This window comes from Amblyraja radiata, chromosome 18 (assembly GCF_010909765.2).
Source record: "Amblyraja radiata isolate CabotCenter1 chromosome 18, sAmbRad1.1.pri, whole genome shotgun sequence".
Lineage (NCBI taxonomy): Eukaryota > Metazoa > Chordata > Chondrichthyes > Rajiformes > Rajidae > Amblyraja > Amblyraja radiata.
In genome coordinates, this window is record NC_045973.1 from 45098200 (window position 1) to 45119202 (window position 21003).

The window sequence follows — 21003 nt, forward strand, 5'->3', positions numbered from 1 at the left end:
TCACATTTTAACATGCATACAGAGGAGTGTATAATTGGTACTGAGAATCAGGTTTACTCAAAACATTTAGTACCAGCTTTAATTTATGAAGTATATTTAAGTTCTTATATTATACTTCAACTTACCAAGAAACTGCTTTTGTTTCCAATTGATTCTGGGGTACAAATGTAAAAAGCATAATAGTCTCCCCCACAAAATTCTTGACTTGGGATAAAGTTGTGTATGCCCGTGAAGTACTTAATATCCAAATGAAACAACTCAGACAACAAAATCACATTTGAGAGAAATAACAAATTTAAACCATTCCTCAAAATCAAAAGTTTATTTAAACATATGAGATCCGTGTGTATATGGATCTATTTTGAAGTGAAACAAACTATTTACTCTTTTATAAAAAATACTGGCTCACATAGAGGGCATAGTAACAAAAGTACAAAAGCTATTTATATATTACAACCTAAAATTCCATTACAATTGTTATCAGACAATATTAGGGAAGAATGAATCATTTACAAAACTTGGATTGGTGATCGGTGGATTTCTACACATTAAGCATGCCTGCTAGTTAAGGTGCTTAGTCTGTCAATTTACTTGTTTCTTTCATCTGCTTTCAATCACCTGACTTTAATCATGACTTCTGCTGATTGTCAAGACATTCACGGAGTTTGTCTTCTGTTAATGTAAGTCGCTGTTCAAGAATCGTCACTGTCTGAAGAATTAAATTAAAAGTGGTAAAGAGACATGAAGCACAATATGGCCATTATATATTTTTTGTTGGGAACTTCTGCTTTCTGTCATATAAATGATGCCATGGGCAAAAATGCTTAAGACACAATCAATATTATCAGGCTACGAGCAATCATATTTAAATTACATATTCTTTTTAAAAGGCCTCTCAACAAAAGTTTATTTCATGTTACGATTGCTTTATTTTTAATCAGTTATAGAATGAAGATGATTTCACACTAAACATTTATAACTCAGTAACACATATAAAAACAATCCAAATCCTTTATCTGCTGCCATTTATTCTAATTCTGTCTCCAACTTTCTGCCCACAATTCAGTTCCCATAACTCTTCATCTTCCTTTAATTTATGACCTCCAACATCTGGTAGTGTGAGATATCACTAAACAGATCACAGTGATGCAGTTTCCTTTATAGTCCCTTGAGGTTGGGGCCCATATGGGACAAAGAGCTTTACAGAACAGAGTACAAGGAGTTTCTACTTCCTCAGAGCAGAACATTGTAAACTTTTATCCATAAAGCTCCAAGTACAATAACACCCCATTTATTAAACTCTTCATAAGAAACTGAAAGTTGAGGAATACTGGAAATACCAAAATCACATTAAATAATTGTTTCCAATAATCTAACTTCATTCTTTATTTAATATGTGAATAAATACACAAAAATATTTAGCTAAGGCATTCAAATCTAAGTAAAAATCAAGACATGCGTATCCCATATTTTAGAATCTGTAGCTGAGAAAAATACCTGCTTCATCAAGGTCATAGAACACTTTATAGCCAATACTTTAAGTATAATCATTATTGGAGTATTGATATGCCAGGTTAAAATGCACCAATAAAAGGTGTTTGAAAGCCTTTGTGAGAACAATTTACTGAATTCATTCTCAAGATTGTACTTTGTTTTGAAGTATGTCCACAACAAGATGCACACAAGATGTAACAGTTGGAACAAATTAGCTGAAGCTGGAGGGTGTTTATCCTTCAAATATTTATAATTTGGATTGTTATGGTCATCACGGTCATTGCATAACACTTGGACCACAGATGACTGGAATCAATGAAGTGATTTCAAAGTCACATATGGGACAACTCTACCCACTAAAGATGGAAACAAATAGGAGAAGTATAAGGGAAGGCACAAAAGAACATGGGAGGGAGTTAGATTCAAGTTAAAATACAGACAGAATGAGAAATAAAGGGGAAAGAGGAATTTAAGATAAGAAGGGGTGCATTCACATTGCAACTCACAAACATAACATGTGAGCATTCGAACTTAGAAAACTGTCCCATATCAGTGAGATGAAAAAACTAATTTGCAAACCAAATAAAATTTGTACCCTTCACTAGGGTATATCAAAAAAAATATCACCCTGCATTGATGCAAAAATAAAATGTCACCTTGATGTCAAATTGACCAATATCTAGCTACATTATACTTCAGAAGTCTATGTTGTGGATCAGAGATGAATAACTTCTCAAATTTGCTTGAACAGCACATAAAATGCAATGGAAACTTATGAGGTAAAAGATCGAATACATGGCATCCTAAATAATATTATGATACTACAAATGTCTATTTGTACGAGAAAATAGAAATGGTGGGCTTGCCAGCAATGTGCTACACCTGCTCAAGTGCTATTAATAAGACCCAAGCCTAAGTGACAGAATAGCAATATGTGAAGGCAGAATTCCTCTCAACTTGGCTATAAAGGAAAGTGACGATCCAAAGAGCAGCCTATCTGCTTTCCAGTGGGGCCGCTCCCTCCATAACTCCCTGGTCAATTTGTCTCTTCCCACCTAAACCACCCCCTCTCCTGGCACTTTCCCTTGCAACCGCAGGAAATGCTACACTTGTCGCTTTACCTCCCCCCTTGACTCCATTCAAGGACCCAAGCAGTCTTTCCTGGTGCGGCAGAGGTTCACCTGCACCTCCTCCAACCTCATCTATTGCATCCGCTGCTCGAGGTGTGAGCTGCTCTACATTGGTGAGACCAAGCGCAGGCTTGGCGATCGCTTTGCCCAACATCTCCGCTCGGTTCGCATTAACTTACCTGATCTCCCGGTGGCTCAGCACTTCAACTCCCCCTCCCATTCCGAATCTGACCTTTCTGTCCTGGGCCTCCTCCATGGCCAGAGTGAGGACCACTGTAAATTGGAGGAGCAGCACCTCATATTTCGTTTGGGCAGTTTACACCCCAGCGGTATGAACATTGACTTCGCTAATTTCTGGTCGCCCCTGCTTTCTCCTCCACTTCCCAGCTCTCCCTCAGCCCACTGTCTCCGCCTCTTCCTTTCTTCTTCCCGCCCCCTCCACCCCACACATCAGTCTGAAGAAGGGTCTCGACCCGAAACGTTGCCTATTTCCTTCGCTCCATAGATGCTGCCTCACCTGCTGAGTTTCTCCAGTATTTTTGTCTACCAAAGAGCAGATAATGTACTTAAATAGTGATGGAATGCTTGTCACCATGTTGCACGCCAGAATATTTATATAATTGGAAAACTCAGTGGACGAAAAGACTAAGAAAACAAAGACAGAATTGTCCTCATTGTATCTTCACATTTTGGACAAATTTACATAAATGGCAAATCGCTGCACTGACCGTTTGACTATGAAATAGTCATGGGACTCATGAGAACTTAACATCTAAAGCTGAGCAAGGGAGCACATTATTTTTCAAAATGTCTTTCCCATTGTCACATTTCAGTCTGGACCTGTGCTCCAACACGTCATGTTACCAAGGAAATTATTTTTTAAACTGTGTAATAATAACATGGTGCATTGATTCGCAAGCATTTATGGCCCTTTGTATCCCAAAAGTTGTAATGAGAAAATATGCATGAAAGAAGTAACAATTCAAATAAAACCTATTCTCAAAGGTTGTATTCTCCTTTGAACAGATCAGAAACACACTGTGTGTGATGTATTCTTCATAAATTTTAATTCATCACTGATTCATTTTCTCAGCAGAAAATCAATGAAAAATACTAAGCATCGTTTTGCAATAAACTTCATGAGGAAAATAAACCAATAGATTGTTCAATGCGTTACTGCAGCCAAGAGCTGTTTTCAGTGGCACATCAATCAATAAATGAGGTAAGCTGCTCTCTTCTTGTGCATCCAAAGGTCATTAAAGGTGAATTTAGAAAGTAGGTCCGAGCCAATATCACTTCCAACAGGAAATGTTATTAGAGAGAGAGAGAGAGAGAGAGCCAACGTGTTCAATTGACATACACATATCATGGGAAATAGGAAGAGGTTTAGGGTTATGAAAGGGTTAGGAAGAGGGACTGTAGGTTGATTGGTCTCTGTAAAAAATATATGCCCCTAATGTGTAGGGAGCGGATGAGAATGTGGGATAATTTAGTTCATAGTTAACAGGTGATCAATTGTCGGTGTGGACTCCGTGGGCCAAAGGGCCTGTTTCCACGCTGTTAAAAAAAAAAGTACAGTTCCATAAATACTACTCCATTATCCAGTTAGGTCCTGGGTGATCTTTTACCACAATGTCATTTTCCTGGGCTAATCCCATCTCTCTAAATTTTCTTAATATCTGAAATTCTGTCACATCCTCTCTTGGAATATGTATTCAGCAACTCAAATCTTCTTGCAATATAAGGCAATATACCATTAGCCCTCCTAATTGCATGCCACGCTTGCATATTATACTTCACTGATATTTGTACAAGGCCACACAGGTCCCCATGAGGGCGGCACGGTGGTGCAGCGGTAGAGTTGCTGCCCTACAGCAAATGCAGCGCCGGAGACCTTAGTTCGATCCTGAACATGGGTGCTGTCTGTACGGAGTTTGTACTTTCTCCCCGTGACCTGCGTGGATTTTCTTCGAGATCTTAGGTTTCCTTCCACACTCCAGGTATGTAGGTAATTGGCTTGGTAAATGTAAAATTTGTCCCAAGTGGGTATAGGATGGTGTTAATGTGCGGGGATCGTTGGTCGGCGCGGATCCGGTGGGTCGAAAAGGCCTTTTTCCGCGCTGTATCTCTAAACTAAAAAACATCTTTCTGACACTTAAAAAGTACTCTGCACTTCTATTTTTTCAATCAAAGTGGATGACCTCACATTTTCCACATTATAGTTCATGAATCATGTACTTCCTCACTCATTTGATCCGTCTATTTCCTTAAAGCCTCCCTACATCCTCCTGACAACCCATGCTGCCATTCAAATGTTGTTTCATCAGCAATCAACCTTATCTATATATCTCCTAATTTATATGGTTTTCCTGAAATAAGTATGTTCATATCTGGGTCCAGGATCTCTAGGAGCAGACCACACAATTTCAACTGGCACTTGAGTCAAAGGTGTGTTTCACAGAAATTAACCTGCATTACGCTCATTCCACTTTAATAATATGACAAACTGGCAAAACGTCCAATGACCAAGATTCAACATGGGTACAGCTTCATTCAGCAACCATCTTTCTAATTATCTGAGGTAGACAAAAATGCTGGAGAAACTCAGCGGGTGAGGCAGCGTCTATGGAGCGAAGGAAATGGGCAATGTTTCGGGCTGAAACCCTTCTTCAGACTGATGTGATGATGGGGCGGGAAGAAGAAAGGAAGAGGTGGAGCCAGTGGGCTGAGGGAGAGCTGAGAAGGGGAGGAGAAAGTTTCGAATTATCTGATTTCTTTGGCAGGGTGCACACACATTGGCTACTGTATTTTTTCATTAACAACTTAAGTTGTTTCAAAACCAATTCATTGACCATAAAGTGCTTTGAACATACATCTTAGAACACAGACTAGTACAGCACAGGCACAGGCCCCCCAGCCTACATTGTCCTTCCGAACATCATGCCTTTAATCTCATCTCCTCTGTTTGCACGTGTTCCAATCCCTCCATAACCTGCATATCCATGTGCCTGTCTAAAAGATCCATAAACACCACTGGTTTATATGCTTGACAAGGTATTGCACATGATCTTAATGTCATCTTTTTCTCTTTTAAACACTACCAAAGGATCAATTGAGTTATTCTGTCTTTGGAGGCCAGCAAGGGAGTTTTGGATACATTGTCTGGTATATATATATTCCCTGGCCATTAACATAGAGAAACAGAAATACCGGTCACCCAAAATGTGCAAGTGCAGTTGTTTTTCACAACGATTTATAGTTTGATCCACAACATAAACAATAGTTTATAAATGACCTGTTCAAAATAAAATATTATTAATGCAATATTAGCTGAACTGAAATAAGTAGAAGCACAAGGATGAATATAATCCTCTATAAATTGTAGACAAACAAAATATTAAAAATTATTTAGAAAATAACTATTAAAACAAATCTAGGGAGTGAGATTTTCAGATCAAAGTGACCTGCTTTAGACAAAGTTGTGAGTAAAGAATTAAATTGTTTTTCTGTACGGAAATTTCCCCAATTTTAGAGCAATCACACTTTTAAAATGTCAGCGCTCAAAAAACCTCATCCATTGACTCCATACAGCTATGCTCTTTGCTTTAGTTTTACTGGCAACCACAATTAACTCAGATTAATAAGGGGAACCACTCTGGGCATCTTTATTGTGGCAGCAACACTGAAGAATCAGACTCATAGGTCAGAGGGTAACAGTCCATACAAATGGTCAAGAGTATAGAATGTCAATAAATTCTCCAGCATGCCTGGAAGCCTTTTTTGTCAGACGTGCTATTTAACACATTCCACAAGAGAAACACAGTGGTTTACAAACCCATTTCCTCCAGCAATATAAGCCATATGTTGTTCCTCTCAGGTGGACGAAATGGTGGCTTTCAGGCCAAATATTAGAAACATGTGGAAACGAGTGGATTCCTCTGAATTCACATGATTTGGGTGTTATCAAATAAGAATTATTTGATTTCTGTCAGGAGATGTGACTGTATCACAAAGCTCATCTTTAAATAGCGACAATTAACATTTTGGTTTGAAAAAATCTTCACCAGATAGTTATATAGCGAAATAAAACTCTTTACATTTGAGAGTTGCACACGAAATTAGTAATTTCTAAGAACTATTTATATTATGAAAATCTGTGCAATATCCACATAAACAAAACTTGTGTAATATGTACTTTAACACAGCACGAATCCCTCAATCACATTTGATGATTTAATTAGATTCTTACTTTATTGTTACATTCCAGTGCTTTACCTTCAAAAGGTAGACAGACAAAAGTGCTGGAGAAACTCAGCGGGTGCGGCAGCATCTATGGAACGAAGGAAATAGGCAACTTTTCGGGCCGAAACGTTGCCTATTTCCTTCGCTCCATAGATGCTGCTGCACTCGCTGAGTTTCTCCAGCACTTTTGTCTACCTTCAATTTTCCAGCATCTGCAGTTCCTTCTTAAACGCCTTCAGAAGGTGGAAGTGGATTCCTAACAGTATTACTGAACCTACTGGAAAGTGTATAGTGAAATATGTGGGAAATGTATTCTTGTTGTCAGACTCAATTTTCCAGTAGGATAGAGAGTAGAATCTAAAATGTCTCCTTTAACGAAGGTCCCAATTCTCTGAATGAGGTTTAGCTTGATGTTAGATGAATCAACAAATTCATCCCCACTACACTGACCACCCTAGATTTAAAACTATAACACATCTAAAACTAAATAACTAACTAATTGGTTCAAATAGTAGATTGAGAAGTGAGTATAGTACTGAAACAGTGATTACTTGCACAGCCTAACAAGATCATGCTCAGGTTATGCTGTTGCACAATGTGTAGGATGGAACTGCAGATGCTGGCTTACACCAAAGATACACACAAAATGTCGGAGTAACTCAGCAGGTCAAACAGCATCTCTGGAACATGGACAGATGACGTTTCAGGTCTTCTTCAGACTGATTATCCATTGGTGGGGAGGGAGAAAGTTGGAAGTGAAATGGGGACAGGACTAAACATGGAGAGTGATAGGTGGATACAGATGAGGGGGAGTTTGATAGGCAGATGGCTGCGTAAAGGCCGGGGATGAAAGGTGTGAGATAAGGATAGAAGAGTGGCAGATTGTGAAGCCAGAGGGGTGGGGGGGGCTGGTGGAGGGAATAAATGGATGAGAATCCAGAGCACAAGGAAGAACGAGGGAAAGAGTGCGTGGGGGTTTATGAATTGGAGAATTCAATGTTCAAACCGTTGAGTTGTAAGCTGCCCAAGCGGAATATGAGGTGTTGTTCCTCCAGTTTGTGTGTCGCCTCACTCTGGCAATGGAGGACAGAAAGGTCAGAATGAGAATGAAGTTAAAATGGTTAGCAAACGTGAGATCCAGTAGGCCTTGGCAGTTTCAATGCAAGTCTTCAGCGAAACGGTTGCCTAGTCTATGCTTGGTCTCATCCAGGTAAAGGAGGCCACATCGGAAACACTGAATGCAGTATGTGGGGTTAGAGAAGGTGCACATCAACCTCTCTCTCACCTGGAAGGACTGCCAGGATCCCTGGATGGATGTGAGGGAGAAGGGAAAAGGACCATGTCTCCTGTGATTGGTGTTCCTGGGAAGGCGATGGGTTGGGTGGGAAGGGATGAGTGAATTAAGAAGTTGTGGAGGAAGCGTTCTCTGTGGAAGGCAAAAAGGGGTGGGGATGGGACAATGTGACATTAAATGTAAGTGAAATCTGACTGTTTTTTTGATCTTTACTTTGGTGATTCAGACAAGAAAAATCTCCTTCGTATTTCACTAGAAATGTGTTGCAACTCATGCCACCCACCTGAGTAAGGACATCCAGCTGACCTACTATATGCTCCAGAGTACTTGCAAGGGCGGAGGGAATGCCACTCTCTTCTTGATGAGACTGGTTGAAGGGAAGAGCTGGTTCTGACTTAGATGCCAGAATATTGCTTGAATATTTCTTTTGTTGACTTGGAAAGTTTGACACAGCATCTGAAAAATCTGTCTTCAAAAGCTGCTACAATAAAAACAGAACATATTTAAAAGCTGGCATTTTGTTTGAGGCATATTCTTAGACATAAAGATCTTTAATAAAATCATCCAAGATCACTAACTTTCACATCCATTTTCTACACATTTGGGGCAATTTACAGAGGCCAATTAATCTAGAAATCCGCGCATCTTTGGGATGTGGATGGTAACCAGAGCACCCAAAGAAAACATGCGCAATCACAGGGAGAACAAGTAAACTCCACACAGACAGCATCAAACCCAGGTCTGTGGTGCGATGATGCAACTCTACCAGCTGTGCCACTGTGCTGCCTCAGTTTAGTGGACTACAAATAAACATGAATAAACAGCTTGAAGACTAATATTTGTTCGTCCTGCCAATGTGAAGTTCAAAAGTCCTCACCCATAGATTACTCCCTCTGGCACCATTTTCAATGTTGATAACATCAGCTGAAGCCAAAGCCTGGAAATTGTTTCATGCCAATTAAGTTAAAAAATATGAAATTGTTGTTCATATAGTTAACTTTCTTCAGTATGAGGTTAAGACTCCAACTTGTAGGACATGCTTCATAGCTTTCATCTGTCAGGATAATTGTTATTTAAAGGTTCCAATCTGCTCATTCACGACTTCTTATCGTTAGCAGTTCTTAGTATTTATGCTTATAATCTCCTTTAAGGAAGGCAAATTAAGAAAGAGGTCGAGAACAGAGGGGGACCTGGCATGCGGTGAGCGCTGAGAACAAAGTGGGACCAGTCTTGGGGGAGGGGGGGGGGGCAGACAAGAGATCAAAGAGGTGTTGTGGGGGGAGGGGGGTACCAAGAATAAATTGGGACCCAGAGTGGGGCCTCTGAGAGAACAAAGAGGGTGGGCCGCCAAGTACGAAGAGGGACCATTGGGGACTACATTAAACACTTTGTAACATTTCCAATTTGCAGAAGCATTTTCACAAGGACTAATTTAAAATAAAGGTGTAGTGGCAGAAATCCCAATAGGAATGCTAATACATCGCGGCTCAAGTACACTTTTTTTTTTCAAGCATCAATAAAACTTTTTGGTGAGTTTACTCTCCTTATTTATGTAAACTGGACCAACTGGATTTTCTACCCATTATTGTTTTACATTATATGTACAAACAAAGAACATTTGATAGTTTTCTATCCAATACAGAATCAATTCAATTCATAGAAACATAGAAAATAGGTGGAGTAGGCCATTCGGCCCTTCGAGCCTGCACCGCCATCCAATATGATCATGGCTGATCATCCAACTCAGTATCAAAAGCTTTTCATTCAAAACTACTGCATCATCTATTTTTAAAGACATGCTTATGTCAGCTCATTCGTCTAGTCTACCATCATCTGCTGCATGACTTTCTTCAGTGAATGTGGCAACCTTGGTTGTAGCAATACCTGGTCTCTGAAGTGCATGGTCACATTATATCTGAAATGGAAAGAGTGGGCCTTGCTCCATTCTTGGCCATGACCGTACAAACTCAGGAGTTTGCGGGTACATCAACTTTGATTAACTGGAAAGAAAATGTATTAACTATAATACCGTTAAGAATGTGATACTTCCCCACTGCTTGTGGTTTTAAGTGGTATTTTTCCAACTCATTTCTGGTTCTGGAAATGTATATTGAAACTGTTAACTTCTATCCTCAAGAAATCACTGTGTCACCAACCACAATGTGATGCATTGCCCAGATATCCTAAGTTCCTAACATTGCTTACTTCATTTCCCTTCCTTAAATGAGATTATAAGCATAAATACTAAGAACTGCTAATGATGATAACATGAGGAAGTAGGTGCAGGAGTTGGCCACATGGTCACTTGGGCCTGGCTCACCAATGCATGTATCATGACTGGTCTGCTCCTGGCCCATCTCCTCTCTCCTGACCTAGTTCTCCATTGCTCTCACGTGATAATTTCAATTTCATGAATGTATCTACTTCCTCTTTATATGCTCCCAGTAATCTAGCCTCCAAACCCTTAGGACCAGATAATTTCAGAGATATATTATCCTTGATTGATTGATACTTTATTATCAAGTGACATGTCACAGTGAAATTCTTTGTTTCGCTACACGATGTATGCAAAATCACCACGTACAGGCCACTGACAGTTACAAAGTGTTTAATGTAGTCCCTCTTTGATCTCGTCAACCCCCCACTTTGTTCTCAGTGTGCACCGCATGCCGGGCCCCCCTTTGTTCTCGACGGCGCGTCCTCAAATGACTTCCAGCACGACCCCATTCAACCTCCGGTCGGCCACACGGTACACTCTTGGCTGGCTCCGTGGCGCTCGGCACGAGCTTCCGACGGCCCACCTCGCTCCTCGACGGTTGCTTGCAGATCCCGCCAACGTCCCTTCGGGTGAGCCGGGCCTACCAGAGAGCTTGGCACCACTTGCTGGGAACACGCGTGTACATAGAGGGTGATGTATCTCAGGTTTCAATGAATGTCCCCACATCTTGTAATAATGTTCTCTAATTTGATATTCGCCATGCAGTGGATAGACACAACATCTACCTTATTATGCCTTCTAAGGATCTTACATACTTCAATAAGATCACCCCTCATTCTTCCAAACTAAAAAAGATAGATTTTACTTTATCGAGCTTCTTGTGATTCAGAAATGCTCTCATACCAGGAATTAGCCCAGTGAATCTCTTCTGGCTTACCTTCAATGATAGCAGACCAGAAAAGGAAATCATCTAAATCCAACTTTTGAAAAACTTCAAGTAGCAAACTCCACACTCAAATAGTCATTCAAGTATGAAAAATCTAATGCCGTCCATAAGACAAAATTATAACTTGAGTCATGCAAATTGCACTTAAATCAATATGACAGTTTGAAAAATAAAGGAAGACTAACAAATGTAGCAGAATTATTTCTGAAAAATGAAATCCACAATATCAGGAGGAACAAACTTATATCGAGCTACTTTATACACTTGAAAATGTTGGTATATTTTATAACACATAAAAAATTAAAAATTCAAAAGTATACAATTCAGCTTCATATACTAGCCTGCTGCTCGACATCGAAGTGTCTCATTTTTTATGATCATTCAAAAAACCCCCAGTATACAATGGAAAATATATGCCAGACATGTATTTCCTGCTGAGAGATCCAAAACAGGTTAGTAAACATCTTCCAGTGCTTGGATATTCCAGCCTGCTTTGCACTACCTTATTGAAAGGAACAATCAAGTTGTACAAGCTACAATAAAGATTGTCCTCTCATCTCAGAAAACATTTTGCAACATAAACACAAAAGTATAATTGCCCAGAAATAAAGATAAAAGATTTTTACCACTTTAACTAAAACTGCCAGTTGATCGACTCCTATTAAGTTAGTAATGCTCACATCTGTTGAGCAGGTGAGTGACTAAGCACACTAGCAGGTTACATTCCATGGTGGAAATCATCAGCAGTATTTATTGATAGCATTCAATAGTAGATCCTATGAATTACCTCAACTGTCAACTATCTTCCTATTATTAAGTTGTTCAGATCCGGTTCAAAACCAGCATTAAAGTTTGTGGGGGGGGGGTTTTCTGGCCAAATTGACTAATGGCATTCTTTATACTGACATTTTGTCCTGGCGTTCTTTATTCTGTTTGAAGAGAGATTTACAAACTTAATATCTGCCTGCACAGAAATATATATTATGATTTTAAATGTGTTTTTCAGTATTTAAGCATCACTGGCAAGGCCAGCAATTATGGATGTCTAAACTTCTGCTGGTGGTGAGCTACCATCTTGAACTGTTGCACTCCTTTGGTGTTCATGTACTCCTAACAATGCTTCTGGTGGGGAGGGGCTAGGGAAGATGATGAGGAAATCTCAATATATTTTTTAAGTAAGGATGGCATGCAATTTGGAGAGTAATCCAATTGATGCTGTTGTCAGAGTAACCGAGGCAATCAATTTGTAAATGGTACACTACTGGAATTGCAGGCGAGAGAATGACCATGCAGGGTGGTGGATAATGTACCAATCATGCAGGCTGTATTGTCCTAACAGTTTTTCACATCTTTAGTGTTGAGTGTTGTTTGAGCTACACCCAGACAACCAAAGATTATTCCATCATATTCCTGATTACAGGTTTTGGGGTGTCAGGTTTTAAGTCGGGTCATAGGAAAACCAGCCTCTGGACCTTTCTTACATATAGCACACTTGTATACAGCATTATGCAAGCTGACCTAGTTGACGACTGGGGACTCTGCCATTGATGTCAAGTATAGATGGTTAGATGCCATGCCAGAAATGATCGATGGATGGCAATTTTGTGGCATAAATATTACTTGTTGGTTAACAATCTGAACTTAAATGTGCCCTAGACCTTGCTGCATAGGCATGGACTGTGTCATTTCCAGAGAATTATAAATGGAATTGAACACTGCAAACATTTGCATTCCTTCTCACTTATGACATGATGATAGAAGGTTATTGAAGTAGCCGAGAAGGATGGCCTGAGGAATTCCTTCCCAGGCCTCAGAAATGTGATCTACAACAACATAACCATATTCCTTTGTTTGAGATATGTTCAACCGTTGAAGTGTCGTCCTCTTAATTTCCAGCGAGTTCAGCTTTATCAAGACTCCGTTAAGATACATTTGGTCAAATGCTGTCTTACAGTCAAGGGAAGCTTATCTCACCTTGCCTCTGGATTCTGCACGTAGATTCATATTTGGACCTAGCCTGTGATTAAATCTATAACTGTTTGATCCCGGTGAAGCCCAAAGGGGCATTAGTGAGCAATTTCCTGGACATGAAATGGTACTTCAGAAAAATACAAAATGCTGGAGTAACTCGGCGTGTCAGACAGTGCCTCTGGAGAAGATGGACGGGTGACGTTTTGGGTCATGGCTCTTTTGAAGAATCGTTCTGAAGAAGGGTCGCAACCGAAATGTCATCTAGCCATGTTCTTGGAGAGATGCTGCCTGACCCTCTGAGGTACTCCAGCATTTTGTGTCTTTCTTTGGTACACCAACATCTGCAGTTCCTGGTTATAACAAATGCTACTTGATGACATAACATCTTCAATCACTTTACTGATGATTAAGCATAGACTGATTGGGCTTTAATTGGTTGGACTGAATTTGTCCTGCTGAACAGGATATACCTGGGCAATTTTCCCACATTGTCGGGCAAATGTCAGCATTTTACCCAAAGTGGAGCAGCTTGGCTTGATAAATGTATTTCAAAAGCTCATGAGAAAAGAAACAGGAAACAAGCTGCATCTGCAACCTATAAATTATATTGTGAACATTGTGAACAAACCTATCTAGTGGGTACCTGGAAATTATCAAACAAACAAATGTAAAACATGTGTTCATATCAGCTTTTAAAATAAGTTTCTGATGTCAGCTTAAGAGTGTAACTACGACAGGCATGTTGCAGAGATGCAAGTTGTAAATTCCTGCCTTCATTTGGTCTTAAGTAAAAGTAATTTGTGTTTCCTACTTAAAGTTGTATTATTTTTGTTGAAATATGAAACAAATTGACATTATTAAAAAAATCAGTGAAAAATGTGTATATCCACTCACTTGAGGGATTTTCTTTTTAATCTTTGCTTGCATAACAGTAAACCAACTATAATATGAACATGCCATAAATCAGATCAAGTTCAAGAATATTGTAGTTAAATGTATTGTCATTTGTTCATATTTTAATTAATGAAATCTATTAATATTGTTTACAGACGGACATTTAACAATACTTCTAACATAAATCACTGTTGTTGCTGCAATTACCTTTCTTCAAATTTAATTAGGTGTTGAGTTAGTCAAGTTTTATTCCACAACTTAGTGAAAATGCCAAAGTTGATGAAGAGTTCCATTTTCTTTAATATAAAGCCAGTCAACAGTGATACACATGACAGCCAGGCTTAATTCAGGACTAATGATCCCAATAAACTATTTATTCCCAATCCCTCAGAGAAAGTTAGCAAGTTCACACAGAAAGTACGATCACCATCAATCAATGGCAGACTAGCCATGGCCACCTTCTTCACGAGTAACACCCAAAACCACCCCTGCTACAACTTCAAATGAAATAGTGGATATCAGATCATAAACCCCTATTCAAAATGGGAGTGTGTTGGCAAATCATACAAAGATAATGGCTTCATGAATGGGACATAACATTACTCTTCCAAATTTAACGAGTATATTCTTGATAGTCTAAAGGTCAATGGTGCTGAAGACTGGCATATCTTCAATTTCTTTAACCAAAGCCTGGTATGAAGTGGACACAGATTAATGTTGCTTCAGCAATGTACTTTAGTTACAATTTCAAAGTTCCTAAAGCATGAGAACTTGTTGGCTTCCCACAGTTAAGTGCTTGCAGAGTAGCAGTTCCTTTAGTAATAGTGCTTCATGACAGCAGAAGCAGATTAAAAACCAAAATTGTGAAAGGAGTAACAAGCAGCATATTCAATAGGCCAGTTTTATGAGCATACTGGTGGAGATACTCAGACATTGCACTGGAGCTGAATAAGAGAATTAGGTTGCTGATTTAGGACGATCAACTGTAGAAAACCACCCCTGTACTATTCTATGCAGTTCTGGTCACCCCATTATAGGAAGGGTGTGGAGGCTTTGGAGATGGCACGGAATAAATTACCAGGATGCTGCCTGGATTAGAAGGGATTGGGTCCACTATTTTTTCACGTTATATGATCTGGATGTGGAAATGATTACTTTATGGCCATGCTTGTGGATGATACGAAGATAAGTGGAGACAGGTAGTGTTAAGGAAACAGGGAGGTTATAGAGGGACTTGGACAGGTTGGGAGAGTGGGCAAAGATGTGGCAAATGAAATACTGCACAGCAAAGTGTACGGTCATGCACTTTGGTAGAAGGAATAAAGACGTAGACTAGTTTCCAAATGGGGAGGGGATTCAGAAATTAGAGGTGCAAAATGAGTTCTGGTCCAGGATACTCTAAAGGTTAATTTGCAGATTGAGTCGGTGGTAAGAAAGGCAAATGCAATGTTATCATTCATTTCGAGGAGACTGGAATATAAAAGCAAGGATGGAATGCTGAGGCTTTATCAGGCATTGGTGCGGCCACATTTGGAATTTTGTGAGCAGTTTTAGGCTCCATATCTGAGGAAGGTTGAGATGGCTTTGGAGAGGGTCCAGAGATGGTTTACGAGAATGTTCCCAGGGATGATTGGGTTAACATACGAGGAATATTTGAAGGCTCTGGGCCTGTAGTTGCTGGAGTTTAGAAAGTATATGGGGGGGGAGGGTATCTCATTGAAACCTACCAAATAATGAAAGGCCTGGATAGAGTGGAAGTGGAGAGGATGTTTCCGGTAATGGGAGTGTCTAGAACAGAGGACATAGCCTCAGAATAAAAGGATGTACCTTCAAAATGGAGACAGAGGAATTTCTTTGGGCAGAGGGTGGTAAATCAGTGGAATTCATTGCTGTGCACAGCTATGAAGACCAAGTTATTTGGTGTTTTTAAGGTAGAGGTTTATATATTATTGATTAGGAGGGGCGTCAAAGGTTACAAGGAGAAGGCAGGAGAATGAGGTGAAGAGGGAAAAATAGATTAGCCATGATTGAATGGTGGACTAGACTCACTGGGCTGAATTGTCTCATTCCGGTCCTATGTCCTTATGGTCTTAGCTGCGCTCCTTTGATGGTCCTGTTTTTAATCTGCTTCATTTTTCACACAGAGAGTGGTGAATCACTGGAATTCTCTGCAACTGAAGGTAGTTGAGGCCAGTTCATTGGCTATATTTAAGAGGGAGTTAGATGTGGCCCTTGTGGCTAAAGGTATCAGGGGGTATGGAGAGAAGGCAGGTACAGGATACTGAGTTGGATGATCAGCCATGATCATATTGAATGGCGGTGCAGGCTCGAAGGGCCGAATGGCCTACTCCTGCACCTATTTTCTATGTTTCTATGTTTAAGATACAAACGGATAAGTAGGGGATGAAGAGCTATGGATCAAGTGCAGGCAGAACTCAGTAGTTTAATTTGGCATCAAGTTCCGCACTGGCTTCATGGACCAAAGGGCCTGTTTGTGCACTGTACTGTTCTATGTTCCATGTAAATACACAGAAGAATAGCAAGATGGTAATTATGAGTTGGAGACCAAGAAAGGTATCTCGTGTTTGACTATCACTGTTGCATCCCAATAATTAAGGACCCAGTAGGCCAAATAGAAATAAGATAATACAAGATTTATAAAATCCTAAAAGTGTCGAATGAAGTTATGGCCCAGTCAAAGAAACCCATGAATAAAATACAATGTAAATTAATTATTATGAATGTAGAAAATCAGGTGGTTTCCCCTCCGAAGGTCATGGGTAGATAAGGTGTCAAGGCTTTCAGCATATTGGCCTTCATCAGTCAGAGCACTGAGTATAGAAGTCGGGGTGTAATGTTACAGTTGTACAAGGCATTGGTGAGGCCACATTTAGGGTATTATATTGGGGTGGAAGATTGCAACCTTCACACGGTCCGCCCTGTTTCGACGAATCCAATCAACCTGGGTGCACAATCAAATAAGATCAAATAGAACAGAGAGAGAGGGGGCGCTGTCCTGTGCACGGCTGCCCTGCCAGCAGCTGTCTGTCTTTTATTTTTAGTTAGTTAAAGTGTTTTGTTTGGAGGTCTAGACTTTTTTGTGTGGGGGGTGGGGGAAGGGGAAACTGCCTTTCAGGGTCCCTACCTGGTCGGAGAGGCCGCTTTTCTCCGGGCTGCAGCTTCGACCCGTCCTCGCGGCCTACCAGCGGGCCTGGAGCGGCGTTTCCTGTCGCGGACCGCCCAGAACCTCGGCTTCGGCGGCGGCACAGCGCTGGAGCGCTATTGTGGAGCGGGCGATGCCTTGCCTGGGTCGCCGCGCTGGAGCTCCGGTGAGCTGAGATCGCCGGGTAAAACATCGCGGAGCTGCGGGACTGTGGAGCGGCCAGCTGCGGGCGGCGGCGCCGTACTTTACACCGGGAGCCTGGAATCTCGCGACGAGATCGCCAGTTGTGGAGCTCCAACCGGCGCGGCCTTGTCGGCTTCAGAAGCCGCGGCCTCCAGTACGGAGGCGGCCGTTCCAGGGTTCCCATGCCGCTGTGAGGACTCTCCCGACACCACCCGGCGAGAACGGCCAGGAACATCGGGCCTCCATAGAGGCAACTGTGGAGGCCTCAATAGGCCCGACTATGGGTGAACTGGGGTTGGGGACTGGACTTTGTGCCTTCCCTCATGGTGGGAGCCATTGTGGGGGGATGTTCTTTGTGTTTAAGACTCTCATTGGTGTTATGTCTGTATTCTTTCTTTGTGTGCTGCAAAATGGCAAAAAGCATTTCACTTCACTACACCTCGGTGTATGTGAATGTGACCAATAAAATACCTTTGATACCTTTGAATAAGGTCCTACAAGTTTAGTCTGTGCACGCCATACGCAAGAAGAAGGGTATTATATTCAGTTTCAATCACCCTGTTATAAGGAAGATGTTGTTAAGCTGGAAAGGGTGCAGAGAAGATTGATGAGGATGCTGTCAGGGCTCGAGGGCCTGCGCTGTAGGAAGAGGTTGAGCCGGACAGGATTTCATTGCTTGGAGCACAGGAGGACGAGGGTGATCTTATAGAGGTGTATAAGATCATGAGAGGAATAGATTCAGAGTCTTTTACCCAGAGTAGGGGAATCAAGAACCAGAGTACATAGGCTTAAGGTGGGGGGGGGGGGGGGGGGGGGGGGGAGGGTGGATTAATAAGAATCTAAGTGGTAACTTCTTCACATATTCTACAACACTATTTCAACTGTTGTTTGGACTTTTTAAATTGCCTTTCCTTTACTCCACCATCGACAGCTGTATTTTCAACAACTTGTGTTTGGAACTTCTTCTCCAAACTGCCTCGTACATTACCATGGAGTTGTTTTGAGTGGTGTTCTTGTATTGACTTTTTTTTGTCCAGTTGTTTTGGATAATTTATGCATAATTTGTATATGTATATTGTCTGGGTCTATGTGCCTTTAAGCAGCATTATACCTAAATCTTATCGCACTTATAGATATGACAATAAATATTTGACATGAACCCTGCCTGTACCTCGTGTTCAATCCCTTCAGCTTGAAACTTATGCAATCCTGGGGCCACGCTAATCTTTTGCAGCCTTGTGTGTTTTACCATGAGGATAACCATTTCCTGGTGCGTTTATTTCCGAACGTTCTCTGACTCAAGATGACTCTTTTTATCCTTGATTTACAAAACTCTGTCACAGGCACTCTGTAAATAGAAAGCATTGTTGCTATGGTTTCTCCTACATATATTACTATGTGACCTTTTAGCCATTCCACGCTAATTGAAGAAACGTCCAAAATAATGCCATGTTGATCTCTGCGATAAGCAGTTTGCAAATCATTGCAGATGTATAATAATTGAAAAAGTAACGTAGTAGTCAGCTTAGTTTCTCCATAGGAGTTACTATGTTGTCTTCTCCAGCTGAAATAGGTCCAATCAGCAATTGTGTCAAAGCTGAGATGGTGGCGAGCTTCAAGTTTCTAGGCAAAAAAATCATCAACAATCTATCCTGGACCATCAGAGTGAAGCTATGGCCAAGAAAGCACACTAACATCTCCACTTCCTCAGAAGACTAAGGGCATTGGGCAGGTCTCCAATGACTCTTACCAACTTCTACAGATACACTCTTAAGTTTGCATTTGACTTGTCTGATAGCTGGAAAAACAAGTGTGCTATAAAATGAATCTGTTTTATTTGCGGAAATAATAACCCAAGGGAATCCCACAATCCCAAAGCTAAGAGGGTCAAGTTTGAGGCCTAGCTCAGCCTACATAAATTATTCCCTCACAAAGTGCAAAATGTAATGTTTTTAATATATTTGACGTCAATGCACTTAAATGTCTGCTGCTAAACATTATTCTGCTGTACTTTAATTTTTACACTTCAAGATGAGTTATTTAAAATATAACACTTGGGAGTTTGGCAGTTGCAATAATATTATGGTATGGATCTCTAAACACTGATGGAATACAACTAAAGTCCTGAACAACTTCAAGCTAGAAGCATAATCAGTCTGAGAAGCATCAGAGATCTGAGTGGGACTGTAATCAAATTTATTTATGTTCCCAGGTCACAGGTTGTGGAAACTTTCAGATGATACTTTTTGCACAAATAATATGAAAGCAATGTAATTGGTGAAATGAGAGCTTAGTACTGACACATGATAAGTTAAGCAATAAGTAAAGGATAAATATTGGAATATTATAGGTTAAAGCAGCAGTTATTGGGCTGCATTGCACAAAGCAGGCGTAACAAAATCCAATTCTGAAGCCAACATTTTTTAACCCAAAATGCCTTTGAGGTATTTGGACCAATTTTCTCTTAAACGATTTTCAAGCAGTGCTGGCAAGGCCTTAAATCAGTGTTATTCTGCTTTTGTCTGCAAAAATTTAATTTAATCCTAACTTTGGGACCCTTTGGAAATTTGACGTCCAGGGAAACAAGGCAGACTACCAGTTTACTTATTAAGTTTTACTTTGTTTGGATGATGCATAAGGCCAAGATATTTTTCAAAAGTTAAGTTTTTGTTTGACATGGGACGCACGTGCTCTTCCAACTTCCACAGAGCTGCCCATGGACATTGCTGGCAGCAGTAAACTCCCCAAAAAACGACACAAGACTGCTGTCTTTGAGGCAGGTGGACCAATATTCTTTGTATACGGAAATACAGGTAGTTGAATATAGATGTATGACAATTTGCAACTCACCCGATTTATTTAGACAAGGCCCAATCTCAGCCTAGATTTTTCCAATTTGTGCAAACATTCAGCCACATTCTTAAATTTGGACCCAATATCCAATGCTGATAAAAAATTTTGGTCCTTGGGGTCAAAGCCAAATTCTGTATGCTATTATATTCAAACCGATTAAGAAAGCATATTTGAAAACAAACTTAATGATCATGGTAAATGTTAATCCAATATGAACCAAGAGAGAGCATTGAATAGGACCAGAATCAAAAAGAAACTTCTCAATCAGATCAATAAGCACCTTTGATGCTGATGGCTGGAATTCAATGAGGCAAAACGATAAATGATTCATTTTGTGCAAAATAACAGAAACTGAACAAATGATTTAAGGAACACCTTAGAAAAAAATGTGCACAAACATGACAGAATTTCAAGTAAAAAATAGCCAGCGGCTCAGTAGGCGACTTACCGCCGTCCGCTCCTCGCTTCCCGCAGTCTACGGAGCGGGTTCTCCAGGTGCCACCGGCACCAATATGAAGCCGCTGGCTTCACCGCCAGTGGCTCGAAGGCGAATCCACCGCCGCCCGCTGCCCGTGTTCCACGGTCTCCGGAGCGGTTCTGCAGGTACCACCGGCA

At 40.6% G+C, this 21003-nt stretch overlaps 1 protein-coding gene across 2 annotated transcripts in view; it reads right to left on the reverse strand.

Moving 5' to 3' along the window:
* Positions 1-303: 303 nt before the first annotated feature.
* Positions 304-21003, reverse strand: part of poc1a (POC1 centriolar protein A) — a 117686-nt gene continuing 96986 nt past the window's right edge. Inside the window, exons 10-11 of one of the 2 annotated variants that reach the window (XM_033037260.1) lie at positions 8444-8638; positions 304-709 (exon numbers count right to left, since the gene is read on the reverse strand). In XM_033037260.1, the coding sequence (XP_032893151.1) occupies positions 629-709; positions 8444-8638 (276 nt within the window). In that variant the 3' untranslated portion in view covers positions 304-628. Of the gene's footprint in view, positions 710-8443; positions 8642-21003 lie in introns of both variants that reach the window. The other variant, XM_033037259.1, reaches the window with a different exon arrangement.